The sequence below is a fragment of the Paroedura picta genome, chromosome 1 (genome assembly GCF_049243985.1).
Source record: "Paroedura picta isolate Pp20150507F chromosome 1, Ppicta_v3.0, whole genome shotgun sequence".
Lineage (NCBI taxonomy): Eukaryota > Metazoa > Chordata > Lepidosauria > Squamata > Gekkonidae > Paroedura > Paroedura picta.
The window spans coordinates 15,216,117-15,235,014 of record NC_135369.1 but is presented as its reverse complement, the minus strand read 5'-3'; the positions used below and the strand labels follow the sequence as shown (position 1 = coordinate 15,235,014).

The following is an 18,898-nucleotide window of genomic DNA, read 5'->3' as shown; positions in this document are numbered from 1 at the left end:
CAAGCAACGTGCCGCCCCCGCCGCCAAGAGTCTCGTCCAGAGGAGACGGCAGCGGTGACGTCTCCGATTGGAACTCCCCTTGCGGACTAGCGACTTGCGCTTTAAAAGGGCAGCCTAGCGCCAGGATCGCCGGGCCCGCGCAGAGACCACCGCCGCAGCCGCGAGCATCCCTCCTTGCGCCACGCGGAGGAAACCGGGCGCGCGCCCCCCAGGTGAGTTCGGACAGGTCAGTTAAGAAAGGAGGCGGGAGGAAAGGGGAGCTTTGTGGGCGTGGCTTAAGAGCACACGTTCCCATTGGCTGACCTCTCCCCCTCCCAGTCCCTGCCCCAGGGTTGCTAGGAGACCAGCCCAAACAAAGGACCAAAGAAGCCAGGATGGCAACGCATTACAGTTCTGGACAGGTAAAGGGGGGGGAGGGGGTCATTTTCCAGGAAGGAATCCCCCCCCTTTCCTTTCTCCACTGTCAGGGAAGGAATTTGCTATCCTATCAGTTTCCTCCCAGTTTAGAGAGGATCTCCCTGGCTATTGACCCCATCCCCCAAGGAAAACACTCCCCCCCCCCCCAAATGCTTCATTCCAAACGAAAAGCCCCCTCCCGTTTCACCCCCATCCCTGCCAGACCTTTGGTCCCCGGGGAGGGAAACCAACTCCCTTAGCGAAGAGACAATCCTACAGTTCCCCCCTCCACAGTTAGAAGAAAAATAAGAGTTTGTTTTTGTATGCCGCTTTTCCCTACCCGAAGGAGTCTCAAAGCGGCTCACAGTCGCCTTCCCTTTCTTCTCCCCAGTTAGTGGGGTTGCCAGTTCCAGGTTGGGAGATTCCTGGAGATTTGGGGGTAGAGTCGAGAGAAGGTGGAGTTTGGGGAGGGGAGGGACCTCTCAGCACAGGGGTAGTCAAACTGTGGCCCTCCAGATGTCTATGGACCACAATTCCCAGAAGCCCCTGCCAGCATTTGCTGGCAGGGGCTTCTAGGAATTGTGGTCCATGGACATCTGGAGGGCCGCAGTTTGACTACCCCTGAGAGAATAGGATACAACCCAGCCTCCCAAGCAGCCATGTCCTCCCAGGGAGTTGATCTCTATAATCTGGATAATTTATAACTCCAGGAGATGGCCAGGTCCCGCCTGGAGCCTGGCAATGCTATCACCTGGCCCCCTTTCTCTACCTCCCCTGCCTCTCTCCATACAATTGAACCCTCAGCCTAGCTTTCTGAAAACTCCCCAAAGCTAGCTCTCGTGACTGAAAGGAGACTCCTGTACACCCTCCCCCCAATCTTTCCCTTCCCCTGCAAAGACCCCCTTCCCCAAGTTTTGAGTCATTGTTCTACATTTTTTTTGTCATTCAAAGGAGCAAGATGAATCCCCAAACTTCAGGGGACTGGAAACCTCATCCGGCTGCCTCATCTGTTTTCTAACCCTTCCTAACACATTCCTTTTCAAACAATAAGGACTAGAAACTTACTTATTTATTTATTTATCATACTTCTATACCGCCCTCCCCGGAGGCTCAGGGCGGTTTACATTATAACAGAGAACCATACATATTTTTTAAAAAAATGAGGAAGCAAAAGTTGAGATTCTTCCTGCCTGGTGCAGCAAGATGAACTCTGCATCTGGCAACTGGTTAGTGCTTCTTTAGCAGCAGCAGATCCTGCCCCCCCCCCAAAAAAGCCCAAAATTGTTGTGCTCCTCCATAACCGCCCCTCCCTCTCTCTTCTTTTGCAGTATGAGGATGCTTACATCCCCCGGAATTTGCAAAACTGGAGCCTCCCTAGAGTGTGTAAGCAGGTGAGTTTTTCTCAAGGATGGATTCCTTTGAAGCTGGGGTGACACCGCCCCCACCTTCCAGCTTTTGACATAAAAATCCCTTTCGGGATGCCTAGATTAGGAGGCAGAACTGGCTGCCCTTTCTTCTTGGTGAAGTCTGGGATTGGGGGAGGGGGTTGGCTATCATGTATTCTTGTTCTGCTTTTTAAAAAGAAACTATACAAATATTTTATTTATTTATTTATTTATTCGACCTATTGCCCGCCACTTTCATAATAGGCTCGTGGCGGGATACAACTGTCCGTCAAAACCCCATTAAAACCCCATTAAAACCCATCCGGAGATACATTAATATAGACTCCTAAAACAGTTAAAAACCATATGGGTCACTAACCCGCTAGCCCCTCAGAAATCTAATGGAGGAGGAGGAGGAGGAGGAGGGAGCACAGATCACATTGCGGGTGCTACACTTTTAACGCTGGGGGGCCCATCAGATCTTCCTGCCCACCTGGTGGCAGAGCTCCATTTTGCCGAAAGCAGAACGCCGAAAGCTCCCGCAGGGCCCGCACCTCCTCCAGTAGCTCATTCCACCAGCTAGGGGCCAGGACCGAAAATATGTCAGGCAATGGGAACAATAATGAAATGGAGCCTCACAGTTCAGGAGCAGTGTACCGCTAAACACCAGATGCCAATAACTAACATCAGGGGAGGTCCTGTTGCCTCTGTGTACAGCTTGGGAGCTTTCTGGGGGCCTTTGGCTGTTGGACCATCACAGCTAGGCCAGATCTTGCAAAGCTATCAACTTGTTACTTCTTTTCTTCCTCTTCCTGTGTCAACTGCCCTGATTGTCCTCCTGCCTTCTGCCTTCCAGCGCCCTTCTACACGAGACGGCTACACTCAATTCATAGCCAATGACCGAGGACATCTACTCCCTTCGGTCCCACGCTCAAAGGTGAGTCTCTTCTCGTTCTGCAACTCGACTGGCGCTTGGGGGTGGGAGGGGCTGTGCAAAACACCTACCAGCTAACTATTGACATTTTTAGCAATAAAAATTAGGAGGAGCAGGTGGAGAAATTATTGGCCAGCTATAGGGAGGGGCTCTGGATCTGTGATAGAGCATCTGCTGGGCTTGCAGAAGGTCCCAGGTCTGATCTCCATTTACAAAGGATCAGGTAGGAGGCAATATGGAAACTCTTCACCTGGGACCTTGGATGGCTACTTGATGGGCCATTGGTCAGGCTGAAGATAACAAAGTTTAAGTAAGAAATTGGAGGGGGGGTAGGGATTATGAATCTATATCCCTGAAAAAAAATCTCTTTCGGTTTAAAAAACCCCCAATAAAACTCACCCGAAATGTTCCACATTTATGTCAAAAGGGTCAAGCTGCTATTATTATTATTATTATTATTATTGTTATTGTTATTGTTATTGTTATTGTTATTGTTATTGTTATTGTTATTGTTAATATTAATATTAATATTAATATTAATATTAATATTAATATTAATATTAATATTAATATTAATATTAATATTAATATTAATATTAATATTAATATTAATATTAATATTAATATTAATATTAATATTAATATTAATATTAATATTAATATTAATATTAATATTAATATTAATATTAATATTAATATTAATATTAATATTATTAGATTTATATCCCGCCACTCCCTTGCGGCTCGAAGCTAGAACAAAGAAAATATTTATTATGTAGGGTTCACATATCACATTCAAAACATTATAGGGGTCTGAATGTCAGACTGTACAATTTACAAATATTCCCGGTGGGTAAATACATTCTATGCATTGACTCCACAAATTGGTTGATGTTACGCGCATCCAGAGCTATTTGAAATTCCACACCAGCTTGAAACTGTGAGAGGCCTTATATATAAGGAATTCTTTGCTCGACGAAAAAGCATGGGGAAAAACACCACCGATTTGTGGAAAAGTACAGAATACTCTCTGAATGCGTGTTCCGTATATTTAAAGTATTTGTGAGCACTGAGGAAGCTTTTCTCAGCTTATTTACCGTTGAGAAACCCCTGAAACCTTCTTCAGGCTTTGTGAAACCCCATAAACTGCTTTGGGGAAGCAAGTTTCTATTTTTATTTCATTTGTTTTATGCATCAGATCTTTAGGCCTCCCCTCTCTAACAACAGTCCCGGGAACGGCTAACAACATTTAAAACTCCCATATACAAAATTATAAAAACCATTTACAGTTAAAGTACCAGTTTAAAAAAAAAACATGCTCTGTCACTGCTCCCAAAGACCCTGGGTTCCAGTAGATCTAAAATTCAGTTTACCTTCCCAGGCTCAGATGAGGGGGTAGAGTAAGGGACCAGGGGGGGGGGATTCTGATGTCACTGTGTGTTGGCCTTGAAGAGCGCCAGTTTACAGGCCCTTTGGAGTCCCTTATCGTTCCGAAGGTAAGCCTGGAATCCTGTGGCAAGGCCTAAAGCAGGGGTGGCCAAACTGTGGCTCTCCAGATGTCCATGGACTACAATTCCCATGAGCCCCTGCCAGCATGTAGTCCATGGGCATCTGGAGAGCTACAGTATGGCAACCCCGGCCTAGAAGATTCTCAGAAGGTACATTCTCGGGCGCTGAAGGCATTTCTCCTGACTCGTCCCCGAAATAGACTAAATTAATTATGTAAGATGATGGAACATGACCCACATGATTTATTCATCAACTCAGCATTTCTGGACTCGAGCCCAGGAGGACCTTAAGAGACCTACAAGATTTCCAGGGCTGGAGCATTAGAGAGTCAAACCTCCCTTCCTCGGAACGGCAGCCCCTCATATGCCAGTCAGAAGGCGGGATAAAAAGGCTGGGGGATTTCCATTCCCACTTGTATCCGAGGAAGGGAGGCCTTAAGCCTTAGAAGCGCAAACACTGGAAATCTTGTTAGTCGCTTGTTGGGATTTTATTGATTTTGGTCAATTAGCGGAGCGCACAAAGCTTTACAGGGCAGCAACGGCCATCTGGAGCGTGCCCGCTAGTAAGAAACAAAATAATAAACAGAGAGTCCGTTAGCTTTGCCATCTAATATGGATCCTTTATTACAAGGAAATCCATTCTAGACAGGAGTTCTGATCGAGTCTACCTGGCGAGGATGGAGGGAGAGGCAGGAATCTCTGTCTGGGTCTCATGATGGCAAGATGGAGAACTTCCTGACTGCAGTAACAACGGGAGGACCTCAGCCATAAACTGGGGGCAGAATGTGAGTTCCTGGCCCACTAACCAGTATGTGGAGTGAGCAAATTTTAACTTGCAAGGGATACAAAGTTTCTAATCCTCATGGGATCATGACAAGAGACTCCTGAAGTGCTGGAATTAGAGGTGGAGCATGGCTTCCTCTGGCAAGGGATGGGTGGGCTGTTTTAAATTTTAAAATATCTGTAAAAGATTTGCCGTTGCCTGCCTCTGTGCTGGAATCCTGGACTTCCTTGGACGTCACCCATCCAAATTATTAGTTATCCAAATTATCCAAACCAGGGGCAAGGCAGCTGATCTTCTGAGATCTGACAAGTTTGGGCCAGCCTGGGCCTCCCGGCAAGATATTGTTAAATTCTGATAGATTTAAGGCTGTGATTGGAAGGCCCATATCCTATCTTAGCACATCTCATCCACTGATGGTAGAAAACAGCATCCAAATTTGCAGTGGGCTTCTTGTGCCTATGTAAGACAGGGATTCCCAACGAGGGTGCTGGGGGACGCTGGGCTTTCCCGGAAATTCAGGCGGCCAATGACATCGCTAGACGCCCCTGCAGTCCACTTTCCCTGTTCCTCTAGAGCAGGGGTAGTCAACCTGTGGCCCTCCAGATGTCTGTGGAATACAATTGTAGTCCGTGGACATCTGGAGGGCCACAGGTTGACTACCCCTGCTCTAGAGCAGTGGTTCTTAACCTGGGGGTCCTTTGGGGGTCGCGGCAGGGCAAGTAGCTGGGCCAGGAGGGTGCCATCCACACAACAGTCTGGCGGGGTAGATCGAGATAGACGTTCGTCTGTCTGGAGCAGTGGAAAAGAGCGAGATGGGCATGGTGGGACAAGAGGAAGAACTGAACTGAGAAACCCCAGAAAAAAAACAATTTATAGACAATCCTGAACCATGGATCTTCACGCCATTGGTCAGTTTTGGTTTAATTTCCATGAAAGAACCCTTGCCTAATTTTATGGTTGGGGGTCACCACAACAGGAGGGACAGTATTAAAGGGTTGCGGCATTAGGAAGGCTGAGAACCACTGCTCTACAGTTCTCATCTCTCTTTCTCCACAATGGAAATGATAAAGAATTCATCGATCAGTTGATCAATCGGCTGGCTCCCACTTCTCCCTTCTGCACCCGTTTCTCTGAAGGGGTCTGGCACCACTTCCAGTGTTTCAGGAGTTCCTCCGCGGCCAAAAGACTGAAAAAGGCTAAAGTTTTCAAGTCAGTTTGCCATGGCCTGCCTCTGCTTAGCAAGCCTGAGATTTCTCAGCAGCCTCCCATCCAAGTCTTAACCAGAGTTAACCCTGCTTAGCTTTTGAGGTCTGACAAGATCAGGCCAGCCTGCGCCACCCAGCTCCTCCTTGCTCAGGTATCCTCAGGGGAGAGAGAGAGAGAGAGAGAGGGTGGGGTCTCTCACTGTGCTGTTGCCCTTCTGCAGGCTTCCCCGTGGGGCACCTACCTGGGCACCTGGGATATGCCGCTGAAGATACCGCCTGCCAGAGTGAGCCTGACGTCCCGCTCGGTCGATGCTGCCGCCCAGCTCACGGAGTGGATCAGCAAGTCCAAGGCTCTGAACACCGCCTGCAACGGCCTGGTCCCAGAGATCACCGGCAAGGTAACCAGGGGCAGGCAGGGACGGCTCAGGAGATGGCCATGCATCAGGCGAAGGATGCCCATCAGTCGTCATCGGAGGTTCAGGGGTTGATGCCAATCAATTTCTGTACCGCTGGGGGGGGGCTTTGGAGGGCCTTGGCATCTCTCCTGGCCCCTTCCCAGCAGGCTTGGCCAGAAGGAAGAAGAGCTGGTTCTTTTAGGCTGCTTTTTTCTACCCGAAGGAGGCTCAGAGGGGCTTACAGTCGCCTTCCCATTCCCCTCCCCACAATAGACATCCTGTGAGGTGGGTGAGGCTGTGAGAGCCCTGAGATAACTGAAGAAGAAGAAGAGCTGGTTCTTCTATGCCGCTTTTCTCTACCCGAAAAAGTCTCAAAGCTTCTTACATTCGCCTTCCCTTTCCTCTCCCCACAACAGACACCCTGTGAGGAAGATGAGGCTGAAAGAGCCCTGAGATAACTGAAGAAGAAGAGTTGGTTTTTAGATGTCGCTTTTCTCTACCCAAAGGAGTCTCAAAGCGGCTTACAGTCGCCTTCCCTTTCCTCTCCCCACAACAGACACCCTGTGAGGGAGATGAGGCTGAGAGAGCCCTGAGATTACTGAAGAAGAAGAAGAGTTGGTTCTTATATGCCGCTTTTCTCTACCTGAAGGAGTCTCAACGCGACTTACAGTCGCCTTCCCTTTCCTCTCCCCACAACAGACACCCTGTGGTGGGTGAGGCTGAGAGAGCCCTAATATCACTGCCCGGTCAGAACAGCTTTATCAGTGCCGTGACAAGCCCAAGGTCACCCAGCTGGCTGCATGTGGGGGAGCGGGGAATCAAACCCAGCTCACTAGATTAGAAGTCTGCACTCCTAACCACCACACCAAGCTTGCTCTATACCAACCCAACCCTGTGCATAGCCGTGCACTGGATCTTTGCCAAACCTGGGAATCGCATCCCGGTCCCTGCAGCTGCATCACAGGCAGAGGCACGAATCGTAAAATGTACTGGAGCAAATGCCACCTCTTTGCACCCACCTGGTTTCAGTGGTTGGCTTTTGCTTGGAACTGTCATTGTTTCTTTGGGGATTTTCTTACTCTGTTCTCATTTCAAAAATACCCCGTCAGCAGCGGCTCTGCCAGCATGCCAGTAATTCTCCAGCTGCATTCCATGAATGATGTGCCAGGAGAGAAGTGCTTGTGTACAAAACAAACAAAACAGCGACCGTGGTTTTAATTATATAGATATTTATGCCCTGCTTTTCTTCCCGGTGGAGAGCCAAAACTGCTGACGTTCTTCTCCTCCCTGCCATTTTTTCCCCCACAACTGCCTCCTGCGGTAGCTTAGGGAAGATTAACTGGCATAATGTCACTCATAGAACCACAGAATCATAGAGTTGGAAGGGGCCATAGAGGCCATCTAGTCCAACCCCCTGCTCAACATAGGATCAGCCCAAAGCATCCTAAACAGCATCGCTGTTACAATTATTGTAAATCATTGGTTTTTATTGTCATTTTATGGTTTTAGGGGACGGGTTTATGTAAGCCGCCTCAAGCCTTCGGGGGGAGGCGGGGTATAAATATAAATATAATAATAATAATAATAATAATAATAATAATAATAATAATAATAATAATAATAATAATAATAATAAAGCATCCAAGAAAAGTGTGTATCCAGCCTTTGCTTGAAGACTGCCAGTGAGCGGGAGCTCACCACCTCCTTAGGCAGCCTATTCCACTGCTGAACTACTCTGACTGTGAAAATTTTCCGCCTGATATCTAGCCTATATCATTGTACTTGTAGTTTACACCCATTACTGCATGTCCTTTCCTCTGCAGCCAACAGAAACAGCATCCTGCCCTCCTCCAAGTGACAACCTTTCAAATACTTAAAGAGGGCTATCATGTCCCCTCTCAACCTCCTTTTCTCCAGGCTGAACATTCCCAAGTCCCTCAACCTATCTTCATAGGGCTTGGTCCCTTGGCCCCAGATCATCCTCGTCACTCTCCTCTGTACCCTTTCAATTTTATCTACTCAGCAAGAGCGAGGATTCGTATCTGGGTCTCTACTGTAACACCCTGGTGGTGCTGCAAAACCCAAAACCCTCATTCATAGAGGAGTATACACACTGGTTCCCTGCATGATTTAGTGTTCTGGCCTTAACCCTTTCCTGTCAACCTCTCCTGCAAAATGAGCAATAAACTATTCAGGTCACCGCAGGGGAAGCAGCTGGAGCATCCAATGCCCTTGGCCTCAGAGAACGCTGCTTTTATTTAAGGACTGTACACCCCATGCCTTTCTCTTGCCAAATTAGTTAGGAACCCGAAGGCTGAGCTACAAGGATAATTTTAAAATGCAAATATTTATTGCAATAAAGTATACCCATAAAAAATTTAAAAACATCGATACATCACAGAATTGACGAGCCCGGGCCATGACGGCCAGGGCCATGGTACCCAGTTGAAAGTCCGGTGCTTGCAAATTTAAAAACCCTCTCCAAAGTCCCCTTTTAGGACACTGTCTTCTAGTTGCAGGGATGTCCTGTGGTCCGGAAACTTGCCTTGGGGTGCAGTGCTGTCTCAATGGCTTCAGTGTTGGGGGCTGGGCTGGAGAAACAAGGAAGCAGGAAGTGCAGAAGAGAAACTGGAGACTTAGACGTGTTTTAAAGGGGGAGGGGGCTTTGCCCAAACAGAGGTTTCGGACAACCAAGAAATGGGAGATTAACGCCCAGGCTCTGGGAATACTGAAGAAACCCCTTCTGCACTGACCTTCTGGCGCTGCTCCCTTGACCACTGCCTGGAACCCACTTGGGCCAGCACCCCCCCCCCCCCATTGGAGCTGGGCCCTTCATTCGGCTACACTCGTGCCAGCCGCTGGCCCCAGTAATTTGGTCTAGCTTCTGTGAGGTGTCTGCTACAAAATGCTCCTGTACGAAGCTGTCAAACTGCAAAGCGAGCGAGTGGAATCAATTTAACAGGCTCATTCAAAGTGTTTGTTTTATGAAGGGCCAGCTATGGAAAGAGGGATTTCTCTTCAATGGAGCGAGCCGCACTTGGAAGTAATAATTAGGGAGAAAAGAGAGAAGGACTGTTTTTTTATTCCGTGCTTTTCACTCCCTGAAGGTGTCCCAAAGCAGCTTACAAAAACCTTCTTCTTCTTCTCCCCACAACAGACATCCTGGGAGGGAGGTGGGGCTGAAAGAACTGCTCTAAGAGAACATTAACTAGCCCAAGGTCACCCAGCTGGCTGCATGTGGAGGAGGGAGGGGATCAAACCGGGTTCTCCAGATTAGAGGCCACCAATTTTGGCTCACATGGTGTATCTTATATTATTGGATTTTAGCTTCACAACAACCCTGTGAGGTAGGTTAGGCTGCATGTGTGTCTGCCCCCAAATCCCCCAGCAAGCTTCCATGGCAGAATGGGGATTCAAATTTAAGTCTTCCAGATCTAAGTCCAACAGTCTGACTCAGGGATTCCCAACCAGAGGTCTGTAGTACAGGTGTGGGGAAGAGAGCAAAAGGAGGGCTAAAGGCATGGGTAGTGATGTCACTTCCTGGGTGTGGCAGGGGCCAGCTGACATCACTTCTGGGGCTTCTCAAAGTCTGAAAAATTATTTCAGGGGCTCCTTCACAATCAAAAGGTTAAAAAGGCTGGTCTAACTATTATACCATACTGGCATTTCTGGATACCCTTTTGGTAGGGGTTCTCAACATGGTGCCCACATTGCCGGTGACCCCTTTCCTGGTCCCCACAAAATGGTCATAGAAAGTGGGCGGGGCCAGGTGGGCCTCTTGCCAGCAGAGTTGCTGACTGGCCATGAGAGGTCTGATTGGCTGCCCAGATTAAAATGACGTTGTTCCAGCAGCAGTTGCCCCCACGGTATGGCTTTTATTCGCTCCTCCGTCCCAGCATAGAATTTCAAATCATCCCACCTCTTCCCCACACTTCAGCTTCTTGTGTGTTTTTGTTTGGTTTTGGCTCCACCTCCTGGGACAGCCATTTAGTGCTTGGCCCCTCCTCTTGCGGCAGCCATTTTGTGATTTTTACCTGTCTCAGTGTTTCAAAGGCGCTGAAAGGCTCAAAAAGGTTCAGGACCCCCTAGAGCAGGGGTAGTCAAACTGCGGCCCTCCAGATGTCCATGGACTACAATTCCCAGGAGCCCCCTGCCAGCATTCGCTGGCAAGGGGCTCCTGGGAATTGTAGTCCATGGACATCTGGAGGGCCGCAGTTTGACTACCCCTGCCCTAGAATAAGCCAAGGGCTGATGATGAGTATCTTAGAAGTAAAAATGGATTTGATTTGTTATACAGCCCGTCACCCTGTGTGGAGTCCACTGGACTGTGCTTGTACAGATATTGTATTGTTTGTGGTTTAGATCTTTATTGTCATTCCCAGACCACACTTTGACTCAAAGTGTGTTTGGGATCCTAAGGACCACTTGAGACTGCCTTAGCAGATCTAGGATTACTCTCCTAGCCTTTAAGGCAGGGGTTCCTACGCTCTTTGAGCCTGCAGCCATCTTTGCAATTCTGACACAGGGCAGTGGGCCCAGTCACAAAATGGCCGCTGCAGGAGCCATTTACCGGCTGGCATCTCTGCCAGGTTCTATAGAACTCTAACCGTGACTCTGACATCTCAGGCAGGAACTCCGGTTAACAGGGTGCCTGTTAATCTGCACAGCCAATCAGAAGCCGTTGTGGGCAAATGACCCACCTGGCCATTTTCCTAAACTGCTCTTACCAGGTAGTTTTAATTATGATAAGTGCAAAGCATTTTGCTTAGCTCCGGATTTAAATGCCATCGTTCCCGTTGTCCCCTGCAGCCTAGCGACCCGAAAGAGGCCCCTGCCAAACCCGGACGCCCGCAGCGTCCGGATTCGGCGGCCAAGATGCCCGCTCAAGGAGAGATCAAGCACATTGGCACCGCCACTCCCAAAGGCCCCCTCTCACGCCAGCCGGGCTGCATTGACGTCCGGCTCAAAGAAGACGGTTCGCTGGACGTCGAAGACCCCAAGGAGTCGAGGCTGAGAAGCGCCAGCGAAATCCCGCTCTCCCGCCAGCCGGGCACCATGGACGTCCGTCTCAAAGACTGCGCCATGCCCCCCAAAGCCCCGGCCCTGAGCCGTCCCGGCAGCAGGGAGCCCACGCCCAGGAGAGCCACCTCTGCCGAGGCCCCCCCTTCAGGCCGGCCCCGGTCGCTGGAAAGGAAACCCAAAGGGATCAGCAGCCCCGAGCTCTTGGCCGCCCACTGCCCAGGGTCTATGGAGGCAAATCCCAAGAACAGCCTTTTGCCCGAGGCCGTGGCATCCAGCCGGCCCGCCACAAAGGGGAGCCACGCCTCGGAGGTTCGGAAGACCCCGACGGGATTGGACGAGGACTGGAGCGAATCGGCCCAAAGACCTCCATCTTGCCCGGAGCAGCCGTCCTATTGAACGCCTCTCTGACGGTCAAATCAAAAATTCTATTACCAATGACTAAAACCAGCCATTTTGCTCATGTTTTTCAAGCCCTTCTAGGTTTCGCCCCCCTTCGTCTTTTCTGCCTTTCCTCTCCTCTCCTCTCCTCCCTTTCCCCATCTCGTCTCAAGGCACCTGCGTTTCGGCCTCACCACGTCTCCTGGTTTCCTTTCCGTTTTGCATTTATCGGCTAGCATCCCTGCGAGAAACACCTTCCATCCTGAAAAGGACAGCCCAGCCCGGCCATGGAAGCCACTCCGTTCCCAGCTTGCCCCTGGAAAACAAGGGGAGGGTGGCATTCTCACTGCCCAGGAGAAGATACACCTGATCGGGCGTGGGCTGATCGATACAACCTGAGCTCTGCGATTAAAAAAGAAAAAAGCACGGGGACCGTCGATGGAGGAACGGCGCCGTCATAACCTACCTGGTGTTTTCGTGGTAATAGATACTAAATAAAGCTAACCCGGAAAAACAGTCCGCTCTTTCCGGAGGTTTTGTTTCACTTAGGGCTGTCGGACTGACCCAAAAGGAAAAGTCTTCTTAGAGACAGTGACCAGCTGCCCTCAACCCCCAGTCCGGAGACCGGGACCGGTCCATAGATCAGTCAGTACTGAGCCGGAGCTCCTCCTCCTCCCCGGCTGCTGCCTCGGGGGCTGCCCTGCCACTCTGCCGCTGGCTCACCTTTGGTGTTCTCCGGCAGCCGCCATGGCTGGGGCTCCCCCTTGGTGTGACACTGTGCAGCTGCTGCTGGCAGCGCCCCCCAGCGGGCGGCAGGAAGTCAGGGGCGCCGGCTGGAAAGTAAGCCGAGCAGGGGCTCAGGCAGCGGCAACGTCCCTCGGCAAAAGACTACCCCCCGTCCCCCCCAGGCCTCAGTAAATTTGTCAAGCGTTGACCGGTCCCTGGTGATAAAAAGGTTGGGGACCACTGATGTAGACCATCTAGTTGTAAATCGCAACGAGCCGGCTGGACCAAGAGCGGCAGTTGAGAAATGTAATAAATAAGTAAATAAATAATAATAAATCAGCCCCCTGGCCAATGCAAGAAATCCAAGACCTAGAGCCAAAACGGCAGACGGGTGTTTAGGTTGCGTCTAAAGATCTCCAACAAGGTAAGATTTGCTAAAATCCTTCCCCAAATAGAACCACTGCTGATTTTGCTGAAGTTCTTGGAGGGCTTTTAGCATCAGATGTCTGAAAATGCTACATTTTATTACTTTAAGCCAGGGGTACTCAAACTGCGGCCCTCCAGATGTCCATGGACTACAATTCCCAGGAGCCCCTGCCAGCGAATGCTCCTGGGAATTGTAGTCCATGGACATCTGGAGGGCCGCAGTTTGACTACCCCTGCTTTAAGCACTCCTTTGGTGGCTTGATTAGACACTGAGTGTAGAGAGGGAAGTAAGGGGATGCTTTGACATGTTGGGACATGTAGACCGGAGCAGGCTGGAAGTTGTGACTGAAGATTGCACAGTACCCTATGGAGCCCCGTCCCCCCCGTCCCGTCCCCCAGCCAGGCTCTCTAGATCTCCACAAATTTCCCAACTGAGTGCTGGCAACTATTTTTTCCAAAGTGCCACCCCAGGGAAAATCCCTGCATTTCAAGGATATTTATAGTCCTGTTCCCAAGTTACGGCAAATATTAATATATATATATATTTAAAAACCTCTATTCTTGTAGCTCACCCTTCCTTGCAGGCTCAGGGCGAGTAACAACAAAATCAAACATTCCGTCCAGAAATTCTAAACAATTGTTGTTGTTGTTATGTGCGAAGTCGTGTCCGACCCATCGCGACCCCATGGACAATGATCCTCCAGGCCTTCCTGTCCTCTACCATTCCCCGGAGTCCATTTAAGTTTGCACCTACTGCTTAAGTGACTCCATCCATCCACCTCATTCTCTGTCGTCCCCTTCTTCTTTTGCCCTCGATCTCTCCCAGCATTAGGCTCTTCTCCAGGGAGTCCTTCCTTCTCATGAGGTGGCCAAAATATTTGAGTTTCATCTTCAGGATCTGGCCTTCTAAAGAGCAGTCAGGGCTGATCTCCTCTAGGACTGACTGGTTTATTCGCCTTGCAGTCCAAGGGACTCGCAAGAGTCTTCTCCAGCACCAGAGTTCAAAAGCCTCAATTCTTTGACGCTCGGCCTTCCTTATGGTCCAACTTTCGCAGCCATACATTGCAACTGGGAAGACCATAGCCTTGACTAAACGCACTTTTGTTGGCAGGGTGATGTCTCTGCTTTTTAGGATGCTGTCTAGATTTGCCATAGCTTTCCTCCCCAGGAGCAAGCGTCTTTTAATTTCTTTGCTGCAGTCCCCATCTGCAGTGATCTTGGAGCCCAGGAAAATAAAATCTGTCACTATCTCCATTTCTTCCCCTTCTATTTGCCAGGAATTGAGAGGGCCGGATGCCATGATCTTTGTTTTCTTGATGTTGAGTTTCAAGCCAACTTTGGCACTCTCCTCCTTCACCCACATCAACAGGCTCTTTAGTTCCTCTTCACTTTCTGCCATTAGAGTGGTATCATCTGCATATCTGAGGTTGTTGATATTTCTTCCTGCAATCTTGATCCCAATTTGTGACTCCTCTAATCCCGCATTTCTCATGATGTGCTCTGCATACAAGTTAAATAGGCAAGGCGACAGTATACAGCCTTGCCGAACTCCTTTCTCAATTTTGAACCAGTCAGTGATTCCATGTTCAGTTCTCACTGTTGCTTCTTGACCTGCATATAAATTTCTCAAGAGACAAATAAGATGCTCTGGTATTCCCATCTCTTTAAGAACTTGCCACAATTTGTTGTGCTCCACACAATCAAAGGCTTTAGCATAGTCAATGAAGCAGAAGTAGACGTTCTTCTGGTACTCCCTAGCTTTCTCCATGATCCAGCGTATGTTGGCAATTTGATCTCTAGTTCCTCTGCCTCTTCGAAATCCTGCCTGTACTTCTGGAAGTTCTCGGTCCACATATTGCTGGATCCTAGCTTGTAGGATTTTGAGCATAACTTTGCTAGCATGAGAAATTAGTGCGATGGTGCGGTAGTTTGAACATTCTTTGGCATTGCCCTTCTTTGGGATTGGAATGTAAACTGACCTTTTCCAATCCTGTGGCCATTGTTGAGTTTTCCAAATTTGCTGGCATATTGAGTGTAGCACTTTTACTGCATCGTCCTTTAAGATTTTGAATAGTTCAACTGGAATGCTGTCACTACCACTAGCTTTATTGTTGCTCAGACTTCCTAAGGCCCATTTGACTTCACATTCCAGGATGTCTGGCTCCAGGTCAGTAACTACCCCATTGTGGTCATCAGGGATGTTAAGCTCGCTCTTGTATAGTTCTTCTGTATAATTTTGCCACCTTTGTTTGATCTCTTCTGCTTCTGTGAGGTCCCTACCATTTTGGTCCCTTATCATACCCATCTTTGCATGAAACGTTCTCTTCATATCTCCAATTTTCTTGAAAAGATCTCTGGTCCTCCCCATTCTATTGTTTTCTTCTATTTGTTAGCACTGTTCATTTAAGAAGGCATTCTTATTTCTTCTAGCTTTTCTCTGGAATTCTGCATTCAATTGGGTGTATCTTTCTCTTTCTCCCTTGCCTTTCACTTCCCTTCTCTCCTTAGCTATTTGTAAAGCTTCCTCAGACAGCCATTTTGATTTCTTGCATTTCTTTTTCTTTGGGATGGTTTTAGTTGCTACCTCTTGTACAATGTTGCGAACCTCCGTCCATAGTTCTTCAGGCACTCTGTCTATCAGATCTAATTCCTTAAATCTATTTGCCACCTCCACTGTGTATTCGTCAGGGATATGATTTAGTTCATACCTGAGTGGCCTAGTGCTTTTCCCTACTTTCTTCAATTTAAGCCTAAATTTTGCAACAAGAAGCTCATGATCTGAACCACAATCAGCTCCTGGTCTTGTTTTTATTGACTGGATAGAACTTTTCCATCTTTGGCTGCAGAGCACATAGTCAATCTGATTTCTGTGTTGACCGTCTGGTGATGTCCATGTGTAGAGTCGTCTCTTGGGTTGCTGGAAAAGAGTGTTTGCTATGACCATTGTATTCTCTTGACAAAATTCTACCAGCCTGTGCCCTGCTTCATTTTGTACTCCAAGGCCAAACTTGCCTGTTATCCCGGTTATCTTTTGGCTTCCTACTTTAGCATTCCAATCCCCCATGATGATAAGCACATCATTTTTGGGCGTTGCTTCTAGAAGGTGTTGTAGGGCTTCATAGAACTGATCAACTGATCTAAACAATAGAAAACATTAATTACATAACTGATTAGGTTCTAAAATTAGTTTAGTTAAAAGCTGTCTCTTCACAGTTAAGAACCTTTTTTGGGGAGGAGGGGTCGGTTGGCCCTTGAGTGGATCTCTTTGGATGGTTTTCGGGTAGAGGGGTCGGTGTTTGATGGGGGTCTGCTTCCCTGGCCTCAACCATAGGCCTGGCAGATGAGGTCGGTCTGACTGGTCCTCAGGAATTGTCCTGGAAGGGTCTCATCTCATGAGGCAGAGTGCCCCACCTGCTTGGGTCCCAGGGTAGAAAATCCTGGCCGAGGCCCATATTATTTCTTTGGGGCCAGGGATCCTGAGTGAATTTTGATCCTGCAGTCTTAACTCTCTCAAGAGGGTGTAGCACAAGCTTTCTGGATGGTCCTGGAAGGGTTTCCCGAATGGGTGGGAATTAATTTTGTAAATATTTTTAAAAATTGTGAAACATTTATCGGGTGATAGGACCGTACATGGTCACGTTGACCCGCCAACACCTTTCAAAATGGCCAATGATGGGTCTGAAGGGGAGGGGCCCCAGGTGGCGTGTCCACAGCTCTGCTTCCCAACCATATTCTACATGATCCTGCCACTTCTGGGGTTTCTTGAAGCCTGAAGAATGTTTCCGGGGTTTCTCAACGGTAAAAAAAGTCGAGAAAGGCTGGTGTAGTGGAAGAGGCAGTCCTTTGAATGTCAGGATCAAATCCCTGAACCCGATTCGGTCTCCAATCTGCAGCCAGCGCAGCTGGGAGAGCACTGGTGTAATACGCTCACCATGGGGTCCCAGTGAGGACCCGAACACATGTACAATGCGCGTACACAGTGCAAGAACATAAGAAGAGCCCTGCTGGATCAGACCAGTGGTCCCTCTAGTCCTGTATACTTTTTTCTTCATAGGTACATCAAATAATTGTATTGTATTCAATGCATTTATGATGGTGGTTTAAACCCCCCCCCCTTTATCTAGTTAATGGTCAATCTGATCCTTTCAGAGGTACATGCCGAATCTATGCATGTTTTCGCTAGAAAGTGCGAATAGGAGCTGTTTCACCGTTTCCTTCCCGAGAACGTTTGGGAAAGGGAAATCTGTCAAAAAGGAAAAAAACACAATGCACCCAAGCTAATTAGTTCGCTGAACGGCGACAGAATCTGTTCTGGAACCCGTAAGGCATCCGAGCTCATTAACAAGCAGTGCACGATGAAGATCACAGGGGGAGGGAGGGAGACACAATGTGGGGGGGGGGGAGACAGAATTATACCACCTAATGGGCCCATGTAATTGGTTTAGCAGCAGAGAAGGTGTCACAGGAGAATCTCTATCTTTGATCATCAAAGCACTCGGCTCTTAAAGAAGCCAGGTGGGAGATCTGTGCCTCATCCCCCTTTTGATAGAAGCACCCAGGAAGGGGGAGGGAGAGATAAACAGGTTGGTTCCCTTTCCACCCCCTCCCCCTTTATTTATAGCGTCAAAAATCCAGGCACAGCCTAGACTGGGGGATTTGGACTCTCTGCTCAGAATAGTCCTTTGTTTTCAGTTTGGAATTCTGCTGAGCAGGCCAACTAAACAACCCTAAGGTTTTATCCCATACTGTAGGGCAGGAGTGACCAAACTTGGGTTCTCCAGATGCCCGTGGACTACAATTCCCATGAGCCCCTGCCACTGGCAGGGGCTCATGGGAATCATAGTCCATGGGCATCTGGAGAGCCACAGTTTGGACATCTCTGCTATAGGGTGCCAGAATGGCACAAAGCGACGGTTGGACCGATTTAGGAAACAGCACCGCTGATAGAACCGTAGGCTGACTTCAATGGAGTCTTGCAAGGAACCGTAGCCGAAAGCACCTTTCCTGGCTACGCCACCTAGAGGCACAAGGTGTGCTCAGACCCTGTTTTTGCTGCAAACTTTTGCTGCATGCTTTGTGGACACCCACGCTGTGGGACTCCCCAAGGCACAAAACCATGTAAACTGCTCTGAGCCAGAGAGGTACAGTCATGCTCATCCCAGTGGGACATTCTGATCCTGCACTGAGCACATTGCCTGGTTGCCACGGGTTAACCACAGAAGAGCCATGAAGAAGAAATTGTTGACTGCATAGCGCAGGGGGGAGTCCCAGCGTAATCTGGTAAACTGGGTTTGCTTCCCTGGTCCTCCACACGCAGCAAACTGGGTGACCTTAGGCTCGGCATTGACCTGATAGAGCTGTTCTTAAAGGGCAGTCCTGTCAGATCTCTCCTACCTCACAGGGTGTCTGATGTGGGGAGAGGAAGGGAAGGCCACGGCGAGCCACTGTGAGACTCCTTCAGGCAGTGCCAATACTTTGTCAACACCAACGAAACACAAAATACTGGGGAAAGCCAACAAGGTCAAAGTATGCATTAACGAGCTGCTAGAAATGTTTAAACTATGTGTAGAATGGTACCAGCTAGATATCAGCCCAAGTAGCTCAGCAGTGGAATGGGCTGCCTAAGGAGGTGGTGAGGCTCCCCCTCAGCAATAGTCTTCAAGCAGGGGCTGGATAGATCCATATCCTGGATGCCTTAGGCTGATCCTGCATTGAGCAGGAGGCTGGACTAGATGGCCT

General features: G+C 48.8%; 1 protein-coding gene across 1 annotated transcript; it reads left to right on the top strand.

The window, feature by feature from the left end:
• Positions 1-305: 305 nt before the first annotated feature.
• On the top strand, positions 306-12,524 carry CFAP126 (cilia and flagella associated protein 126). Its single transcript, XM_077323325.1, has 5 exons — positions 306-401; positions 1,725-1,787; positions 2,638-2,718; positions 6,434-6,610; positions 11,417-12,524. The coding sequence occupies exons 1-5, from the start codon at positions 375-377 to the stop codon at positions 12,023-12,025; spliced, it is 957 nt and encodes a 318-aa protein (XP_077179440.1). The 5' UTR covers positions 306-374; the 3' UTR covers positions 12,026-12,524.
• The last annotated feature ends 6,374 nt before the right edge of the window (positions 12,525-18,898 follow it).